The following is a 21,745-nucleotide window of genomic DNA, read 5'->3' as shown; positions in this document are numbered from 1 at the left end:
GCAGACAAAAGCCCCAGAGCAAGCAAGGGGATCTTGAGGTTTTTTTGTGCAGCTTTTGAGTATTAGCTCTGAGAAAAGAAAGCTGCTACTTAGTAGATTTGACTGCATGGATGTCGGGGTGTAACTTAAATTGCAAAATGTGCTCTGAGATGCTTTAAGGGACTCCTTTAAATGGTCATCCCTGCGTAATTCATGATGATGCAAAAAGTACCAAGAGCTATTTACAGATCTCGCGATAGTTGTCCAATGGAGACGCGAGCTGCCGGGAATTTAGTGCTCATTGCTGAGAGAGGACAGCGCAGTCATGCAAAAAAAACACACTCGCTGTGCGTTTGTGAAGCTTTTTAAAGAGGACAACTGACGGTATTCAGCATGTGAGTGTGGAGATTTGAAGCTCCAGAAACGCGCTGTTTGTGAGCATGGGCGGCGTTTCCCGTCTGTGTGCGTCCAGAGGAAAGCAGAAGCTTTCATACGGGGAGAGAGAGCTCGGGGGCTCAATGCAGACTCGGGAAATAAGTCGACTGCATGCATGAATCCGGTTTCACAGCTGGAGATTTAATCAGCGTTGAAAAGCAAATTGTCAACTCTGCTTTCTGCAAAAAAATCACCGGAATGTGGTGGAGCATCCGGAGCTAAAAGTGATCCATGAGTACGGGCAGCGAGCCTTTCCTCCTGGGCTGGAGAAGGGCCAGCAGGTCGGGTCGGGGCAGGCTCGGCTGTTGAAGGACTAAATAAAAGGGGATAATTTGAGGGAACAGCCTGCATATCTCACCGCCGGGGAACAAACGCAATGTGTGGACCAATCGTGGATCAAGCCGACCCCTTCACCGCAAGTTCCCTAACGCTGGCTGGCTTTAGGTTACTGACTTCTAAATGTCCCGCCTCTCTTTAGGTGAGACACAAAAACACTGACCTCCACCTGTTTCCACCGACATGGATAAACTCACCGTGATATCAGGATGCCTCTTCCTCGCTGCAGACATCTTTGCCATCGCCAGCATCGTCAACCCGGACTGGATCAGCACAGGAGGATCAGCTGGTAGGTTGTTGTTGCCACTTTATTCCACTCCTCTGTGATAGGTCAGATAAGTGGATCATTTAGGGGAAATCAAACCCTGATTTTAGGAAAAAGCACATATGATTTGTGTCAGAAGTCAGTGAAAGTGTTTTCAGGCGAAATTCAACACATTTAAAAGCAAACAGTTGCACACAAACATTGTCAAAGGGGTATGGTTCTCAACCTTTTTGGCTTGTGACCCCTTAAAAGTAAGCATAATGTCATCACAGGGTATGGCCTTTGTGTGATCATGGATTGTGAGAGGTGAAAGTATCCCGTATTCACTAGAAGAAGAAAAAAACAGATTTTGTCCTTTTATCTAGTGACCGCACATATATCTTGGGACCCATTCGACCCCCCAGGTTTGGGAATCACAGTTTTAGAGGATTGGATGGAAATCTTACAGTGTAGGCTACCCTATACTGAGTGGCAATGAAACAAAACAAAGGAAACTGTAATAATGCAGTGTCTAATTGTCCTGAGTTCAGTAACTAGGGCTGCACAATATATCGTGTTTTTTTTTTTTTTATCTCACCGCGATATGAACGTGCGCAATAAACACTGCGAAAGGCTGCGACATATCACTCAGAGATCTTTTTGTGTTTGTTGAAAGAAAATATCAGCAGAAAACTGCACACTAAAATGTAACTGTCATTTTTTGTCGTGCCTTTTTAAAATTCAATTCAAAGTTCAATTTTTTCAATAAAAAGTTGGAAATGATTTCCTTGTATTTGTTTTCTTCAACAAGGGATTTGTTTTATTTGAGCAGTAAGCAGCAGAACTGAGTACACTTTTTATTGCAAGTAATATCGTTATTGCGACATTCAACAACGTTATCGCATATTTTCCTCATCGTGCAGCCCTAAATGTAACCACCAATGTTTTTTGTTTTTTTTAAAGATTTTTTTTGGGGCATTTCAGCCTTTAATGGAAAGAACAGCTAGATGTGAAAGGGGAGAGAAAGGGGGAAGACATGCAGGAAATCGTCACAGGTCAGACTCGAACCCTTGACCTTCTGCGTCGAGGCATACACCTCCATATATGTGCGCCTGCTCTACCGGCCACAAGCCCCAAGGTTTAAAAAAAGTAACAAAGTAGTGCTAGTCATGTCACCCTCTGCTCTGTGGGATTTTATTGTAACATGTTCAAATGGTCATGTTCTTGCAAGAACATCTTCACCTATCCTTCAGTGTAAAATAGGGAGTGTGGCACCCACAACATAAGGGCTTTCTCTCCAGGAGCCACTCATACTGTATATGATAATATATGTATGCAAATAATATTATATGCTGTCATTACAGTGCAGTGCACTTTAAAGGCCCTAAAAACTTCTCAATCAAGCTTCTTGCTGTATGGCTTTACAGTAAGTCTAACGCGAAAAAAACAAAGTATTTTTCAGTATTTTTGTTTGTATTTTTTTTTTTTACTGGTCTGAAGGTGTTCAGCTGTAAATAAGGTGTTGTCATGTACATCCAATCAAGATTTAGCAATATTTGAATGAAAATGTGAGTGACAGTTGGGTTGTTTAAAAATTTTTTAATCAAAATTGATTTAGCAAAAGCAGAAATATTGTCTATTTTAATGCCACACATTCCACTTCCTTGTGCCTACGTCATCCACAATGCAACTTGACTACTGACAATTCTGTTGATTATTCAAGTGTGTTATGCTATTAATCGCTAGCTTCAAGCAGAGCGGACAAGCTGATCTGGTGATATTTTTTCCCGTTTTCAAACTTGTAGTCTTCAGCTGCAGCCATCGCTGACTTAAGTGACATCATTTGAGACAGATTATCAGATTTTAGGTAACTCCCACTAAGCCACAAAATACTTTATTTTTGTCACATAGACAGTAGTACTCCCCCTGATGTTGATGTGTAAAATTGTATGGAGTTCCCCCTTACATTTGAGCAAATCATAACTAACTAGTCCAGTGCCCGTTCAAAATGTGCCTGTGGTATTGCTGCATGTAGCTTTCTCCAGACCCATTGTACCCAAAATTACTTACAGAAGGACCCCAAACCACTTAATATGCAACTCCACTGTATAGCCTACTACTGCCTACTATGTGTACTTCCACATCAGAGGAAGACATTGTACTGCTACATTTACCTGACAGAGAACGTGGCAGATTCAGAATTTAATCATAAAATATCACAATTAAAATGTGGAATAATCAGACAGTTGCCTCATGGAGTCATGGCAGTGCGCTACCCCTCTGGCCCGTTATGAAAGCTAATCAGAACATCTGCGTTAATCAACCACCAGAAACGGACCGAGTACAGAGATGACATTCAGCGTGTGTGTGTGTGTGTGTGTGTGTGTGTGTGTGTGTGTGTGGGGAGAGAGAGAGGGGGCTGAAAGAAAAAGTGGAAGGCAATGCAAATAAGAGTTTTTCGTCAGCGATATTGCATGTTGATATCGCCACAGTCATGACGGCGGTCCTGTCTTGTCATTATTATTGTTAACTTCGTTTTCATTTCCATTCAGGCTTCGAGGCTTGACGGTTAAAGTATGGATTTGATTGGCGGGGGTATTTTGCCGACGGTAATGTTATTAGTGTTATAAATTAGCAGTAGCCTGGAAAGCCAGACCAAATCCGAAAGATTAAGGGTCTGGCACTGAGTAATGAAAATGGCCCAACTCGAGGGGCGGCACCAAGCACGCATTTGAAAATCTCACTGCACGCAATTGGGTAACACTACGACCAATCACAACAATACACAGGGTGACGCTTAGCTACCAGCGGAGCTAACTGGTAGATTAAACTGTCGTCATCTGTTTAGCTCGCCTCTGGCCCGCCTATATCAGATACACCGATGTGATTGGTGCAGCTCGGCTACAAGGGCATAGTTAACGAGCATCATTACTCAATGCCAGAGTGACTCACTGAGCAAATTCAAATTGTGCTCTTGCGAGAACTCTGGATTTCCAGGGTAAGTAAGAGGTACACTTAGGCCTAATGAAGCAGACCCAGGGTGAGTCTGATGAAAACTGCTGTCTTTGCCCGGTCAGCTCCGAGATAGTCTGAATTGCACGGCGCTGTGGAGGATCGAAGCTCCAAGATAGGTTATGTTCTGCCTGTGTTTAGAAGTTGTGAATGTACAGCTCACAGCAAGTTAATACGATATAGTGTCTGCCTAACCCTAACCCCTAACCCTTTTGTTTGATATTTAGTGAAATGGCTTTTCGAGTTTCTTCTTAGCCAAATAATAGACACGGAAAAGCCAGCGTTATGTAACGCCTCCCCCCCCCCCAACCTTATTCAACACAACAGTTGCGATGGACCTGTCAGCTATGCGCTCGTGCTCCAGGAAAGTGACGAATAGTTTTCTTGGTATATCCTGTAATCATATGGTACGTTAGAAGCAGCAAAAAGTGAACCACAGTCCAAGCCGGTAAACCTCCCCCACCCCCGCTGCCCAGAGCGTGTCAATAGGCTGCTGCGTCAGCAGTTCATTATTTTGGCCGTTTAGTTTTATTCACAGTTTGTAATATCCAATATCCAATGCTGTCCAAATTAATGCTCCAAAATCCAAACCCCAAGTTCATTGGGTAACCAGGAAACAAAGTGTGAAGTAGATTGGATGAACGGGAGATATTTCAAAGACAGACGCAAAGAGGCGTCCCGCTTTATTAGAGGATTCTATTAATATGTTGGCATTTGACATCAATGTCAACAACTGTTCTGGTTTCAAATAGGGCTGAACGATTAATTGCATTTGCGATAATATCACGATATGTTAAGACGCGATTTCCTAATCGCAAAGGCTGCGATTTGGTCACGTGACTCGCAAGAGCAAATCAGTTTGCACCCGCAGAGAAAGCATCAACTTAGCACGCTAATGCTACGCCGTACCTTGAGCAGATTTCTGTCATTCAAACAACTCTTGAGTTGTAGTTTAAAACGTTTACAGCCATTTTAATAAAATGAAGGGTTTTATTCGGGCTCAAGTCCATACATGCAGTTAATGGATACAGGCACGCAGAACTGAAGGCTCGGTTAGCAACGATTAGCTCTGATTAGCGGTTAGCTCCGGTTAGCTCCGTTATAAAGATATGGAGTGGAGGAGACTGCCGCAGAGAGGGGTAACAACCAGACTGATAAATTCGGGGAGCTTTCACAGCAGCGTGGCTGCGTTGTTTCAACGGTTTTATTAGTATAGTAAATCCCACGGCAAGACCAGCAGCAGCATGCTACTGCTAACGTAATGATAGCCTCTCTGTCTCTGAGTGTGAGCGCAATGTTGACGCTGTCATGCACGCAACTTCATGAGGGGAGGGAGGGGCTGGAGGCAGCTCCTCTGTGTGCGTTGTAAAAAAAAAAAAAAAAAATACACTGTTGTATATACTGTGTATACTATATTTTTACTTATTTAACTGTCTAGTAAAGTTCAAAGACTGTGTTTAAAAAGTGCAATCCACGTTTACATATGTTTATTACAGTAAATGATAATTAAATGTAAATACCACTAAGTGTGGTAAAGCCACATATTTGTTTTTATATTTCTGCAATCTGCCCTTTAGTTTGTGTGATTTGTTTCTGACTTTCATATGAATGTTTACACCAGGCTTGGTCAGTGCTCAATATACTACTGTGACTGAAGTAGTCAAAAAAAAAAAATGTCATTCATATAAATTCATGCATCACCTAATTTCATCATCACATACAGGCCTAGCCTCCAGGAAAGAACAGTTTGTTTAATCTATCTAATCTTGTGGTATTCATACTATACAATGATTTATTGCTATCTTTGTTGAATAATACAGAAGACAAAGAGCTTAAAAAAAAATCGCAATTGGATTATTTTCAAAAATCGTTCAGCCCTAGTTTCAATTCAATTATTAGTTATCACCTATGTGATCTTTTAAAATGTCATAGATTGTACAGTCAATCCTAGAATTAAAGCATTGAATACAGGCGTTTACCAAATCCCACCATCTTCTCCTTACAGTTAGCCTCCCTTGTTATTACAATGGAGTAAAGTTCAGATGCAGAGTCCAAAAGCTAAACTTGAACTGATCCAACAGACAAACAACAGTACCACTATAGTATATGCCCAGCTGCCAGAAGTTCTGGTCAGCCTCCATCCTAATGCTACAGTGGAGCAGAGATACTGTAAGCACGTAACCGGCGTGCCAAGTGGTTATTACAGGATTTAATGCTGTAAAAAATACTGAGTGCTGCTGCAAGTTGATGCCATAACGAGCAGTTTTTTGTCACATAATTGAACGAGTAGCCTAACCACACACACATCTTTCTTTCTAAATCGTCATAGTACAAAATAGACGTTTTTTCAGCCCAACTCCGAAGGTTTTACCTTCCATTCCTTTTATGGTAAACAGTGGTGTGAAATGTCTCTACTTACTGTACTAAAAGCTTTTTGCTCCTGTTTAATAATCCGAATAGTAATGACCTGGAGGCAGGAAGTGTTGTTTGGGAATGAAGATGTGGGACTTTTAATTAGGCCTCCTGGGAGAGTAATGCTTTCCACCTAGAGAGTTAAAGTTCCTCAGGCTCAGTCATTTTATTTTGAGTGCGTAGTGTATACAAAAAAATCATATTTTCTTCCCAGACAAACTAATATAATGATAATATAATAAGCCCATGCTCACTATTAATATGCACCATTATCGTGATCATTTTGAATCCCATCATGGGTGATTGCAACACTTCAGTTTATTATAGCTGCTGTTGTACCACAAGGTACGCATGCCTGTCAGCTGTGTGTGTGTGTGTGTGTGTGTGTGTGTGTGTGTGTGTGAGTGAGAAATTGCCCATATAAGCATAAACACTTGGTGTGTTTGTGTGCTTATTGAATGTGGTGTTGAGAGATTTGAAGGAGCAGGAGAGTTTACGATGCGTTACCTGGAGTACAGGTTAAGGACACACACACACACACACACACACGGTGTGTGTAAAGTAAAATGACTGCTATTACTTTTTCCTGGCTGTCTTCTGGACGGGACTGACAGACACTTTCTCGGCTTAAAATTACGGCAACAACCGCTACAAACACCATTACCTCGCCTTCCTCACTGATCGACATTAAGTCAGACTCAGTGGTGAGTGAAACCGAAGTGGAGGGGCAGACCCAGAGCTGTAGCGGAGCCAAAGTAGCACACTTTTTAAGTAATTAATTGGTTATCAAGCAAATAAAACGCTGATCTACCGATAATCTGCAAACTGCCAAAATAACGCCCCGATAATCTATTCTATAGACGCACTTTTTTGGCTTAAAATTACAACAACAACAACCTCTAAAAACACTATTAACTTACAGTCCTCTCTACCCGACTGACAGACACACACTGAAAAAATTGTTTAATTTATCCAGTTAAAAATGTTTAGGGTAATGGTTCACATCTATATTTTCTAACTTGAGCCAATGAAAAATAAATAACTTTCCTCAGACAATATTTTATTAAACTTGGCACAAAGTATATTTTTTCTTGTTTGCTTTATCAATCAAATAGATTTCTTATTTTTAAAATACTTTTTTTTCGTGTGAAATCTTGAAATTGTACATTCGTCAAAATGGATATTTTTTTGTTGAGCTCTTAATGAAAAATATTTAATAATATTTTAAATGGAAGAAAAAAATTACTTGGAAAAATAAAAACAATGTTAAACTGAATGGAAAGACAAAGTAGTAATTGGATGAGGTACGCTTAAAAACCTCTTTTCAGTGCACTTTCTTGGCTTAAAATAACTCACCGTTTGAACAGGCTAACTTACATGTTTTTTTTGCCAAAGTTATCCATTATGAGGAAGTCAAACTTGCGGTTTCTGTTTCTGTCATAGGTCTGTCACGGTGGTTGGGCTTGCCTGGTCCTTTGGTTAACGTTAGCAGTTGTCGCGTGTTAGCATGGCGGCGTTAGCCAGGACCAGTCGGTATCACTTCACTGGCTGTGTCTCAATTTTTTTTTGCGAGTAACTAACTTGAGTACTCTATATAATTCAATGTGAGTACACAAATATTGAAATGACTGAAAATGCCCGTCCCTAGCTTGTAGCCGTGGTAAATTAGCTAGCCTGAGGCTTAATGCATCTTGTCTCGACCTGTTCAGGAGTATGCTAACGTTTTTGGGCTCTAAGCTGTCTCCATCTTTCAAATATATATCCAATATTTACCCGGATTTTATTACGTCTCTGGTCGTGCAACTGTTTAGAAACATGCCAAGGTTTTTTAGGTCGAGTAGAATCTATCTCCGTTGATCCCGTTCGTTTGTTTGCTGCTTCTATGTGGAGGAAGGTCTGGCAATGCGAGACTAGTGCTTCCATTGCTGTACTACACATAGACTCGTACTACAGCGGTAGCGCGCTGCGTTTGCGTTTTTTACAGGTAAATCTGGCAACCTGGCCAGGCTGTCAAAATAGGCGGTTGATAACAATATCTATGATAACAACACACAGGCCAAAACACAAACGGACATTCCGTCATTGAATGGAAATTTCAAAGGAGAAAAAAAAAAACTGGCTTTAGCATTGTTGTCAGAAAAGATAGTATTTCAATTTAGCATGTTTCCTAATATCAGATGACATATTAGTGGTCATTTTTGGATATAATAAAGTAAATATAGACTATAACATAGTGCACCTTTTTAAGTGTATTTCTTATCGCTCTCTTAATCATATTTTCATTAAAAACAAAACCCACTTTCCATAATAGGCATGAAGCAAAAACACATTTCTGCTGGACTTTTTTTGTTGTTGTATGAAGTTCAGTATGCAGGGAAATGAATGCACTATTTACAATGTCCCCCCCACCCAGTGGTATGAAAGGATGTGTTAAGAGGAAACAGGATATCCTCTGTATATGGGGGACAGGTCAGCCTGCAGGAGAATGTGGTTCAGGCCTGAGGTTCCCTTCAGCCTGGTCCTGGTGTCATTATCCACAACTGTACCCATTATCCGGAACTGAAGCCATTTCAAGCCAATGATAAATATTTAAAGGGTTGTTGGATATGGGAGTTTTTGTATTTTTCTAGGCTCCAAAAGTTTACTTGCATATCTTTTACACATTATATAGTTTTAAAATACTAGTTAAATGTAAATTGAGGGGTCTTAATGGCTTTAAATACCCGGTGTGTATTCTAAAGAAGCTTGTTTCATGTCATTTTTCTCCTAATTAAATGATTAAAAGATGTTTCAGTGCTTCCCCGTGTTTTTCCTGCCCTCTTTGTGATATTGGTTACTAGTAATTTTGGCCATTGTGACAATTATGTTAATTTTTTATAATTGCTGGGTTTAAATTTCCCTGAATAAATCCATAAAGCTCCTCTTTCTTCTGTGTCTGCTTGGCAGGCACTAACTGCTCGCTGAGGATAATAAGAATGAAAAAGGAAGGAGGGCGACAAAAGAATAAATGAAGGTGTGGGAGGATTTAATTTTTGCATTTATATGCTGTATGTTGTGTCTTCTATTCAGTCGGACTGGATGCAGAGTTGAGCAGATGCAGTCTCAGTTGGGCTGTGTGTGTGTGTGTTGCAGAAGCCCTCCTACCTGACATCACAGCACCCAGCAGGCTTTGTGAGATACAGGCCGTCAGATCTGATGTAGGATCATTGATCTCTTCATATCTTACAGTTTTTCTCTCTCTCTGCAATGCTTTGGGGGTTTATGCCAGGACCCTGAGCATGTTTGGTTTGACGTCATTGACGAGTCACTGGGGGTCACTGCTGCCGCTGGCACACCGCCCATAAGAATGTTTCCATACCAACATGTTTTTCGGTCACTGTGGGGAATCAGAGGGCCTCCTGGGAGGTCATCATGTCTTATAGCCAGAGTCAACACTATGAACAAAATTATGTCATGTTGCTGTGCATTAGGCTGAGTTTGTTATATGAAGCATGCAAACTTATCAAATAGGCTGCTGATATGCTATAACGTAATGGATATAATGTTCAGTAGACTGGAGTATTGTTATTATTATGTCACTTTCTGCAATTTTGGACTGGCTGAAATACCATCTGGACTGATGTGTTATTTTCTGTGGAGCCAGGCTAATGTTTTATCTTTTAATATCAGTGTTGGATACTACTTGATCTGCCATTTTCAGCTTCAATCAATTGCTACAGTTGCATCTATGCATGCTGGGATAGCACTCCATGATCCCTGATAAACGTTAGTAATAAGAGGTAAAAAAGAGTAATAAAATCTTTCTTTCCGTGATAACGGGTGGATTATCTCGTTATCTATCGAAATAAATAACTTGTGATCTTGACATAATGGCATTAAAAAAAACAGTTGCAAGCACGGCCATTCTCAGCTGCCATATCAATGACTAGGGATGTTATATAATATTATAAAACGCTTATCAGCTTCATCAAGACTGTGTGGATGTGTTTTGATGACATTTGAGATATGTTGGCCTGTTAACAGAAGTAAACCACCCCACAACTGTCATCTGATATTGATTCAGATGTTGCTAAATCCTGATGAATACATGCAAGAATGTGACATTACATTTTTCCACCCACTTCGAACCAGTTTCAAGGGCACAGACACAAAAAGACATCAAATCTAACAAGTGAAATAACCAAAACTGTTTGGCAGAAAGTGTTGTGTTCATGTAGAACCCCATCACTTATAGTAAGAAGCTGATTGAGAAAATAGGGTTTCAGGGCCTTTTAATATATATAAGGTTATGGTTATTTTGTATTTTGTGTGTGTCCTTTGGGAAATAATAGACGGCCGGGTTGGTCTGTGGGTAGAGCAGGCGCACATATACTGCGAGGTTTATGACTCGACGGAGAGGTCCAGGGTTTGAATCCGACCTGTGACGATTTCTAGAGATGTTCCGATACCAATACCAGTATCGGTATTGGCTCCGATACTGCCTAAAATGCTGGTATCGGGAAGTACTGGAGATTATGCACTGATCCGATACCACGTAATAAAGTCCTAAAGAAAATCTACGTTAAGTAGTTTATTTATGTTCTTTTTCCGTTATAACTGACTGTCAAACTGGATAAAAAAAGAAAGTTCTGTAGCATTCATTGTTTGTTTGTTCATGTTTCACAAAGAGTTTAACCTGAGCCAGACCGACAACAAAGATAGAAATAATGTCACATCCATACAGAGATAGTAGTATACAGTTGTTAAAACATAATAAAATATATGACACACTGGTATCGGATCAGTACTCAGTATCGGCCGATACGCAAGTTCAGGTATCGGAATCGGTATCGGGAAAGAAAAAATGGTATCGGACCATCTCTAACGATTTCCTGCATGTCTTCCTCCTTTCTCACTTAGCTGTCCTGTCAAATTAAAGGCGGTAAAGCCCCAAAAAAGAATCTTTAAAAAATAATAATAATAGAGTGGCTTAAGCCAAAGAGAGCAGATTATGTTGTTTGTCAGAGTGGGGCTTTATGTACAGTTTAATAATGGAGTGCTTTGTTTTTTTAATAGACACACTCTGTCACTTTCCTGTGAAAAAACAAACTGCTGTGCTTTTAGACAGTTGACCCTCTGATTTTGCCACTTTATTGATGGATCCAACAGAAAAGAGTTTTTTGTAAACGCTGCGTCTGTTCTCCCTCTCTGTCTACATTCAGGCTCTCTGACTGTGGGTCTGGTCCGCCAGTGCCAGACCATCCACGGCCGAGACCGGACCTGCATGCCCCCGCAGCTGCCCCCAGAGTGGATCACCACGCTGTTCTTCATCATCCTGGGCATCATCTCCCTCACCGTCACCTGTGGTCTGCTGGTGATGTCACGCTGGCGCCGCGAGGCCGCCAGATACGCCCGATGGATCGCCTTCACAGGGAGTAGGTGTTCGCTGTCATCCTTTTCCATCATTACCAGCTCTCTTTGAATCAGTAGTGTCAAATTCCACATGTCAAAATTAGTATATTAATGCACCTCCATGTCCATGCAACGTCTAATCCATATATACTGTACATGTAGACCGAATTTTCTCTCTTTTATCAAATGACATTCCAGGATCGAGGACAACTGTCAGCCAACAGGAAGTGACAATCTTAAAAGTTGAGAGCAAAACACAAGCAGTCTCTTAAACATCAAATGTTCTGCATTACAAGACTGGAATTATATCTTTTTTCTTTTAAAGCATCAGCTACCTTCACAGCACAATTGTTCTGTGTCGTTTGCAGCCGTTACATAACAGGATTTACGAATATCAAAGTTGATTTAATATGCTAAAACCTTAAAGCTGTCAAGTACCACATCAGGATCAGACATTAACTACAGGAGGAGGCAAAACTGCCCATTATAGTTTATAAAAGGCCTGTGGGAGTAAGAGATACTCCTTGAGAATCTGCTGTGAAATAAATGGAGCTTACCTCGACATCAGAATTCTGCGATTCATTTCAGGAAATCTTTTAGTCTGGTAATTATGAACATCTTGACAAAGTGACTGCAGAAGAGCTCTAATTGATGGCCCGGTTTCTATTTTTACAGGATAGTTTATCTATTAGGGAGGACCAGAGCAGGAGCTGTGCTTCATGTGGCTCTCAATATAGAAAAATATAAAGTACGTTCTCACGAGTAGACCATGAATACTGAGGGCAGCCTTAAAAGGTGGTAAAGAAGGGGTTTGACGTGAAAAACCTAATATTTAATGATGAATCAAGTCAGCTGTCTAGAGCAGGTTTTTTTTGTCAGATGGACCCCCACTGTCATGTCTGATGAACTCCAGTACCCTGCAGCTGACACAGCTATTTATTCCAACCATTTATCTATTACCTTTTAGCTAACTATTTCAACTCTTTAAACTGTTGTAACTATTTATTCATTACTATAGGCAAACTATTCAAGCTGTGTAACTATTACTTAGCTATCTGTTTTTTGTTTTTTTTACCATTGCATTCATTACTTTGAGCTAATTCATCATTTATCTATTAGTTATTTCACCGTTTGTTACTTTCAGCTGTTTCAACCATTGATCCAATGCATTTAAAATTTTAAACTCTTTATCCATTACTTACACCTATTTAACCATTAGCTCTAGTAGCTATTTGAAGTGTTTTAGTACTTTTAGCTGTTTCAACTCATCTGCTGGCTTGCTAACTAACTAGTGTTCATGCACTCTCAACACGTGGTATTCAGGTGTTACAGCTGGCCTATATATATATATATATATATATATATATAAAATTTAAATCATAATTTCTGTATTCTCAAATGTGTTGAGCTGCTTCTACACTCTTTCCTCATACTCCCTGGAAACTGCAGAAGTACCCCCGGATCGCTGGATGTTAATCTTCCTTTTGTATCTGTTTCCCCTTTGTCACAGTGGTCCTGTTCTGCATGGCTGCTCTCATCTTCCCAATGGGCTTCTACATCAACGAGGTTGGAGGACAGCCATATAAGCTCCCCAACAACACAGCGGTGGGCTCCTCCTACGTACTCTTCGTTCTGTCCATATTCTTCACCATTGTGGGACTGCTGTTTGCTGGGAAGGTATGCCTGCCAGGTTGATTTCTTCCTCTCTTTGTATAGAGAAACACCACTATTGGAGGCATTTTTTTTTTTTGTATTGACTCTTTCCTGGCAGTGTTGAAAGTAGAGTGAGGTAAATCAAAACTGTGAAGCACCTGTGTGTGTGTTTTCCTTTTGGATGAATTATCATGGGAGCCAAAATCGCCACGTTCCATTTGAGACTGGGCAGGCAGAGTTCTGAAATGGCCTCCATCATTGTCATTCTGAACGATGAATATGAAGTGGTGAAAATGGATTCAAACACCTGAACTGTATTATCCGTCGTCATCATCATTCCATCAACCATGATGCACATAGACTGACATGGCCTGATGCAAGCCAAAACACCAAATATCCACCGGTCACCTTCAATATGATGGAGGCCCTTCCCTGACCACAGCTACATGGAACAATCTGTAAAATATACAACAAAGTTTCACTTATTGGCACATTTTATTTATTTGGATAGTTGTTTTTTTTGTAAAAGGATTTTTGAATAAAACGCCTAATGTATCCCAGAGTTCCCCTGCCAATAACACTATGTGTGGACATCACTTTGCCTTAAAGAGCTGTTAACCTTAAATAAATAACTATATTGTTGAGTTGTACAGTCTTGGGATTAATCCTAGAATTCTGGATACATTAAATGATTTAGCCATAGATTTAGCATAAAAATGCTAGAACTGGAATGTAAAATGGACTTTCAGGCAACATCTGTCCAACATGATCACTATGGAGGTGAGTAATGGAAAGTTGTATCCAGGCAGATGAGCTGGTCTCTATGATGCTGTTGAGATAAACCTTCAACAGTACTTTTTAGTGATGTAGTGAATGTATTATTCACCTTTTTGAGCATTTCCTGTTGTTTAAACACTGTATCATGCAATGACTGAATCTATGAATAGTTTGTTTCATATAATTGAGACAATGTCAATTTCATTTCTGGATAGTCAGTCTGTGTCATTTCCTAGAAGCACTGTGATGTTCTTGAATGAGCATGGAAGATCTCATCCTATTAAAAAATGACTTCTTGGAAGACCAATTGTCTCATCAATTTCTTTTAGAAGACCATATAACTGAATTGTTTACAATCTGAAACAGTTTACAGTGGGAGAAAGCCAGATACAGACAAGATAGCAGCAGTTATGAAGGTCAAGGGCTCAGTTCATTCTTAATTCAAAGTGACAGTATATTGGAAAGCCAACATATAGCTGCTGTTTTGTAAAATGTTTAGATTTTTGAGATGCATGACGTTTATCCGATGGCCAAAATGTTCAGTTTTCTGCAGATGCCTTCTGCCTTAAAGCGCAGCTTGTTTAAAGTAGAATCTCACACCCACTTCCTAGCCTTTGTGTGGATGCACAGAATGTTTAGGTTGCCATAGGAACGTCTTGAAAAAGATATTGTGTTTTTCTGAAAAGATCCAGTCAGCTATGGGTGACAGCCGCAGGAATCCAGTCATCCCACTCTGCCCACTACTGCTGCCAAAAGTGAAGAATAAAAACTGCCTTTAACTTGCTATTATAAGTCCTGAAAATAATTTTGTCTATCTTTTTTTGTGTGCAAATGTTGCAGATTTCAGGGCAGCGAACATAGGAGTAGACAGAGATGTAGCTTCCCCCTCTCTCTCTCTCCACTGTGAAACATTGCCAAATTTAAGAAACCAACAACGACATACTTGCAGAAGGAAAGACATTTGAGACGGATGAAATTGAAACATCTGATTGCTGTTAAAAAACAAATCTGTTCCAGTAACTGGTTACAAAGAAAAAAAAACACTATGATACACAGACTGCCGTGTAACATACCCATAGTACTGAAGGAACATGGGAACAGTTAGTACTCTGAGAAATCAATGGTAAGATCAATGGGCTCAAAATACAGACAATAAGTTGCTGCAGTAGTGTAACATTTCGCTGCAGTCACCTGGAACACATTGCACATTTTCAATAGAAAAACTAACTAACAAGTCATCATACATACAACACTTTTAGGTTTCAAAGATTCAAAAACACAAATACAGCTTACATCAAATTGGCATGATTAAAAATATAGACAATATAACATGTTGTGAGAATACAAACGTATCGTATATGATTTTAAATTAAAAAGAGCTCCTAGTTTGGGACAGATTTAATATCTAAAGTAGCCAATAACATGGTCAGGTGCGCTGACAGTGGATATAAGGAGCTACTTCAATTCTGACCACAAGAGGGCGCAAGTACTCAACTAGACCACTTCACTTTGCTTACTGTAAATCACCAGACTGACAACCTGAAGCAGATTTAGGGATATTAAACTTATAAAACACTATTTTAACAGTCCAAAACATCTGTAGCTCAACATTTGTATTTTGTGAGAGCCTTAATAATGCCGAGCTACTGTTTGTTACCTTGTTCTAAGGCAGAACCACATGCCAGCAACACATGCAGTTCAGTAGAGTTCAATTGTCAACCCTTCTGAATGTGTTGGATCCAGTGTAGAGGCTTGTGTCAGGCCACGGTGGGACTGCTTTGCAGCAGCTTGGCCATTCTCGCAGCTACGAGGAGCAGCACGCCAGTGAGAAGCTCCAGGCCGTAGGAGAGCCAGGCCAGACCCAGAGACCAGCCGAAGGAGGTGTGAATATAGGCCAGACCCTCCGGCCCCACCTGCCTCTCCGTCTCAGCCAGTGCCTTGTCCGAGTAGATGATGTAGAGGCTCACACCGCACAGCGTCAGCAGACCTGGAGAGATGCATTACACATACATTCATTCACGTTTTTAGGCACAAACACTTAAGACTTTTTAGGCAATACACATGCCATTATTGTTCTTCAGCAATTATAAAGTGGAAATTCGTCAGCCAGAGTCTCAGAGTTCCGTGCTGAGAGCCCATCAATAACAATAACATCATGCCATTAGCCACCCACAATCTCATATTGTGAGAGACAGGAAATGTACTGACGTACGTGTTGTTGGCTTACACAACATCCCAGTCATCAGAGACTACACTGAGACACGCACAAACACACACAGTCCCATCAAGTTTCATAGTGTTGCTATTGGAAACCCTTTTAATTTTGTCAGCCTGCTACTGTTTTTAAGGGGATGCAAGTGAAGCGCAGAGGCTACCCAGGGCAGGACTAATAATCATTTTATCACAATTACACCCCAAGGTGCTATGGGCTCGGAGAACTAGGAGGAAGCTGCATCTGATGTCTCATTTGTATGCAGAGAAACACAGAGCGACAGACCGGAAACTGCCTCACATATTGAACACGTAGAAAGGACTACTATTACAAGCTACTCTGGCTAAAAGGTGTTATTGGTGGATAACATCAACAATTTTGATTATTGATAAATCTTTTTTTTCTTTTTTATAGAACTGCCTCAAACTCTCTCCTGAAATAAATGAATTTTATATATTGTCCGAGTTGCACTAGTGACGATTATCTCTGACCAGTCTGACTCTGCAGTGATACTCCACTTCTAATATAGGTTCAGCTTGAATGAAACCTCGACTGAGGTGGTACCAAAAAAATAACTTTTGCTAATGGAAAACCAATGAAGAGCGAGTCAAGTAGAGTTGAGTCGAGCCGTGCCATGCAGTGGAAAAGCGGAATTAGTCTGTTTTTTCCCCTTGTTTTCCTTTAATTAGTCACAGCAGCTTTTCAAGGCATGATCACACTCTCGCCCTCTCACTTTTGGTGTTAACATGCATTTCCTGGTTGTATAAGGGGTTTATTAACACAATACACGCTGACTGTGGATGCACTCTGAAAATGCTCAGATATTTAATTAGCGAATACTTGCCACGGAATGTAATTAAATAATAGAATTTCAAGAGCGGAAGAAGCCTGAACAACAATTTGGGGAAACCAAATTTGGGGGACAACAAAGAGACCATAAACAAAGAAACGCCTGGCTCGGAGGCTGGGACATTTTAAAAGTCGGGCAGTCTACAAGTTCACGAGACAACTCCAATCTAATTGAAGCCTTTATTCCATTCCACACATTACCATGTGCTGCGTGTTAAAGGGAGAACATAAAGTGTCTTTTTAAGTAAGTGTTTGTCCATCACAAGGTCTTCTTTGTGGAGGTCATAAGGCGTTAGCGAGAAAGCACCCAAGAGATCCAGACAGAAGAGCTCTACCAGATGCTCAGGCACCACCAATAACTTAATTACAGTAAATACCCAGATTAGCATAATAGTGTAAACACGGTTAACGGTAATCTAACTCTCCCAATAACCCACATTTATATAATTAGTTTGATAGTTAAATCAAATGGGTTGTGCTTACAGTAAGCCGTAGGTAAAGGAAAGACTTTGTTTCTGTTGTTATTCTTGTTGATAAATCTATACGACCTCTTAACACAAGCAAGTGTGTTTTAGTTGCGATACGAACATCATATTTATTTTTTGCCTAAAACAAATACCATCTGTCTGTGACTACCAGCTATAGTTCTCTTTTACTTTTTAAAAGACTTATTTTCATCCAATATCTATAATATTCGGTTATCTTTGTGGCACAGACTCGAAACACACACCAAAAGAAACAAGACGCTGGTGTGTAACTAAATATCAAGTTTATTATGAAAGACTGATCCAGCTCTAGTAACTAAATTGGTTTTATTCTGACTACGACCTTGTTTTAGATTGGATAACCAGGTTGTGGTGCTACATGGCAGTTTTTGGCAATATTTAGAGTCAGCCCCTTTATATTTGTGGTGTCTTAATGGATGCTGCTTTCCCCAGCTGCCGCCCGAAAGCCTTTTCAAGGTAAGCAGGTCATCATGCTGAGTGCTGGCACGGGAACATATCCACTTGAACAAAGAAAGATACTACGACGTATCCTGTAGCTTTAAAGATAATTGTGTTTTCCACATGTGCAGCAGTAACTGTAAAAAGATAGACCTTCCTCCTAATCTAAACACATTTCACTGTTTGTGTTCTGGGGCTTTCAAATGAGAGGATAGTGGAAACAAAATCACAAAATCAATAAAGAGCATTTATTTGAGAAATGCTGTATATACTATTATTAGGGATAGTCAACCTTCAGATCCTTATATATATATATATATATATATATTAAAAAAATTGTAAAAATACAGTTCCTTTCAATCTCATAAAAGGAATATATATATATATATATATATATATATATATAAAACTGTACTTTTACATTTATGATCATATCATTGTTCTAAAATCTATTGCAAAAATAGTAGTGATTCCAAACAGATAATTGAAAATGTACACAATTATATGTTGACTGATGTGACACACAGTTGAACAGTTTACTCCATTAAAACATCTTTTTTTAATCATTTAATAAGACTGTCCTCCCTTGTTTGTACAAGTAGCTTGCGATCCATTTTTAGGTGGGGGCGCTAATTTAGGAAACGCTGTGGGTCGTATTAGAGGGTCGGAACAAACAACCTATGTAGTCGTATAGGTGGAGGACTTGTTGGATTTAATGTGTAATTTTGCCATATGCACCAATAGAGAAAAACATAGTGATAATGATTTTAAACACATCGCCAACTACCCTTTTTGTTTCCTAAACAACTTCTCAAAGACATAAAGTAAATCTCTTGTCTGGTTAGTTGCAGTGCATAGATTCTATATCCTACATGAACCACCAAGTTAACGGCCCAGCATGTTCAGGTTTCAGGAGGTCAACAACAAGTGCTATCCTCAACTTTCCAACACAAACGATATGAAATGAAATACAGAACACTAGAGAGACGCAAATTTGGGCTGCAATCGTTTCCGAAGCATATTTACCTCCCCAAAGATCAATTAAAGCGCTAATAACCCATCTGACAGAGTACAGGATGAAGCCTTCTGATGTAATAGCAACAAGAGCTGCTGACACACACAAACACTCATCCATACTTAATCACTATGGCCAAATCAAACAGCCAATCAATGTTGGTGATAATAAATACCACTGCCTGTGGCCACATGAGATCAATAACTATGGGCAAGGCCAATTTCAGCCCTGCACATGAAATGCTCCTGCCTGCACAAATTAAACACATAGCCTTGCTTTGCTGCCACACTCCAACCATATATACATTCCACCAAACCCTCCACAGCTTTCTAGTGTTTCCCACTTTCTTCTGTGATATCCTCATTAAATGTTGTGCAACCGCAAATCACCGCCACATTGATGGTGACCATTTTCTGATCTAACCCGATAAAAAGTATCTGTTCTTTGCTTTTTGATCGTTCTGCTTCTGTGTTTCAATCAAATATAGAACATCAAATAAAGAAAAAAATACCAACAAATTGACTTGAATTTTATTATAATTAACTGTTTTGCAGTTACCATATTCTTTGACTTAAATGCTTTGTTCGACCAAATCAAACCCTAAGAACTAAGTTTTAACTTTTTGCAAGAAGAGTGCCTTGGACTTGGAAGCAATAGGAGTACATTTCTATCCACTGCAACACTAAATGTATGAAATTAAAATGCTGTTTACAATCTGGGGAAAAGTGTGAGAGCTATCCTGTTCCTCACCACACAGCCATTTGAGTGAAATGATCTTCAACAACGCCTATCACGACAATTGACTCCTTTATACCACCTCCTAATGGCTCCAGCTTTTTTTTATTTTTTTTTTTTTTAACACTGTGGTAAATGATCCAAAACAGAATTGCGCTGATGTGTACCTCTCTCTTGCACTTACTATTAACACCATCTTACCTACAACTTAGTGGCAATAACGTGTAACTCCAATGTTTTAACCACGATTAAATCTTAAATGTGATAAAAGCGGCACTGTCTTCTGCATGATAGAAAAAACGGGCCCAGTAGTTGTGAGAGAGCATTGTCCATACTGCATAGCTGGATACTCCCTACTCTATCTTTTGAAGCTCTCTGAAGCATTAATAAGTAGTAATTGTAGCACTGATTCATCTTGGTGCATGAGTGCTGCTGGGTATTGTGTTTTTTGTTTTAATAGATCAGTCTTGAATAGCTGCTTTGTGCCCCACTGCAGTTGAAGATGGATACACTGAGAGGAGACCTGAGTGAAGGAACTGAACCTTAACTTACTGCAGATGAAGAAGTAGGAGGCTGTGCCGGTGAGGAGGACGGGGCTCCGAGCCAGGGAGCTGACCAATCCACAGATGCCACCAAACAGCAACAGGACCAGGCTGAAGGGAAGCACCACCACTATTGCACTGTGCATGCCTGCACGTGCACACAGATAACACAAAAACAGATGGATTATGGAGCATCTGTGGAGTTATTGCTGTCTTGACAATGATACTAAATTAGCAGAGTATGTTATGATGAGCACAGGGTTTCATCAAAGATGGAGGAGAGACTTACTCAGCATGAGGAGCTCAGTCTCAGAGTATCTGGAGGAGTCAGCTGTGAAGGAGTCAATAGAGTCTGTGGTCATCTTCCCACCTGGATGTCACAATCAAAAACACCTAAGTCATTATATATATATATATATATATATATATATATGAGTGAAATTGCAGATATATATCTGCAATTTCACTCAATTACTTATTAGGTTATTAAATACAGCACCGTAATCTCAATCATTATGAGAGAAAGTTATGGAAAAGTAACCTACCTTCGTTGATGCTCCACAGTCCCGAGTGGGAGCTCATGTTCTCAAAGTCGCTTGTATTCATAGGATTCATCTCTATGATGTACCAATATTCGGTTCCGAGGGACGTCGCCAAAAAAGCGAAGCTCAGAATCCCGCAGATGCCGGCTGTGATCACCAGAGAGCCAAAGGTTACCTTCATCCTGCACAGGTGAGGGTTTAATTCACGCATAACGGTGATGGCTTTTGACTCGTGCTTAACACGGTTACGCTTTTTTGTGGTGTTGAGCAAGTCTTTCACGTTGACGCGCTCATTACGAGATGTGCAATAAGTCCCGACAATATTATGGTGTTGAGGTGATGTGAAGTTTGCCTGTCGTGGCTGTAGTAAAAATCTACAGGATGAGATGAACCTATCCCTGCCTGAATGAATCAAGTCACAGAGCTGCGCGAGGATGAGGACAGCCTTACTGAACAGCAGCAGCTTCTGTCTGGGAGGGACTTGGATTCATTCGGGAGGCGCACACGTTTATGCAAGGCATGCAGGGAGAGAATAATGGGAGGAAAATGGGGAGAGTCTACAGTCAGCTGCGCTTTAACAAAATATGAGACAGCATACGCATGTCTTTGCAGCACCACTGGACAGATCAGTCCAAGAATACGTCACCAAAGTGAGGGTACATTCCAC

General features: G+C 40.2%; 2 protein-coding genes across 2 annotated transcripts; one reads left to right on the top strand and one right to left on the bottom strand.

Moving 5' to 3' along the window:
- The first annotated feature begins 252 nt into the window (after nt 1-252).
- LOC144536123 (uncharacterized protein C16orf52 homolog B-like) lies at nt 253-14,546 on the top strand. Its single transcript, XM_078279073.1, has 3 exons — nt 253-1,039; nt 11,620-11,832; nt 13,320-14,546. The coding sequence occupies exons 1-3, from the start codon at nt 934-936 to the stop codon at nt 13,502-13,504; spliced, it is 504 nt and encodes a 167-aa protein (XP_078135199.1). The 5' UTR covers nt 253-933; the 3' UTR covers nt 13,505-14,546.
- tmem235b (transmembrane protein 235b) lies at nt 13,649-21,524 on the bottom strand. The gene is made up of 4 exons (XM_078279072.1): nt 21,082-21,524; nt 20,826-20,906; nt 20,547-20,684; nt 13,649-16,226 (listed from the first exon to the last, which is right to left on the bottom strand). Exons 1-4 carry the CDS (start codon nt 21,287-21,289, stop codon nt 15,997-15,999), a joined length of 657 nt encoding a protein of 218 aa, XP_078135198.1. The 5' UTR covers nt 21,290-21,524; the 3' UTR covers nt 13,649-15,996.
- Between the last annotated feature and the right edge of the window lie 221 nt (nt 21,525-21,745).

Source organism: Sander vitreus, chromosome 21 (assembly GCF_031162955.1).
Source record: "Sander vitreus isolate 19-12246 chromosome 21, sanVit1, whole genome shotgun sequence".
In the NCBI taxonomy this organism is placed as follows: Eukaryota; Metazoa; Chordata; class Actinopteri; order Perciformes; family Percidae; genus Sander; species Sander vitreus.
This window is presented reverse-complemented; position numbering and strand designations above follow the sequence as displayed.

Excerpts from the sequence above, each read along its gene's own strand:
- LOC144536123 (XM_078279073.1), top strand. The coding sequence starts at position 934 with ATGGATAAACTCACCGTGATATCAGGATGCCTCTTCCTCGCTGCAGAC. Across the intron at positions 1,040-11,619 it reads CAGCACAGGAGGATCAGCTG|GCTCTCTGACTGTGGGTCTG; the intron begins GTAGGTTGTTGT and ends GTCTACATTCAG. Across the intron at positions 11,833-13,319 it reads ATGGATCGCCTTCACAGGGA|TGGTCCTGTTCTGCATGGCT; the intron begins GTAGGTGTTCGC and ends CCTTTGTCACAG.
- tmem235b (XM_078279072.1), bottom strand. The coding sequence starts at position 21,289 with ATGCGTGAATTAAACCCTCACCTGTGCAGGATGAAGGTAACCTTTGGC. Across the intron at positions 20,685-20,825 it reads GACTGAGCTCCTCATGCTGA|GCATGCACAGTGCAATAGTG; the intron begins GTAAGTCTCTCC and ends GTGCACGTGCAG. Across the intron at positions 16,227-20,546 it reads CTCCTACTTCTTCATCTGCA|GTCTGCTGACGCTGTGCGGT; the intron begins GTAAGTTAAGGT and ends GCATCTCTCCAG.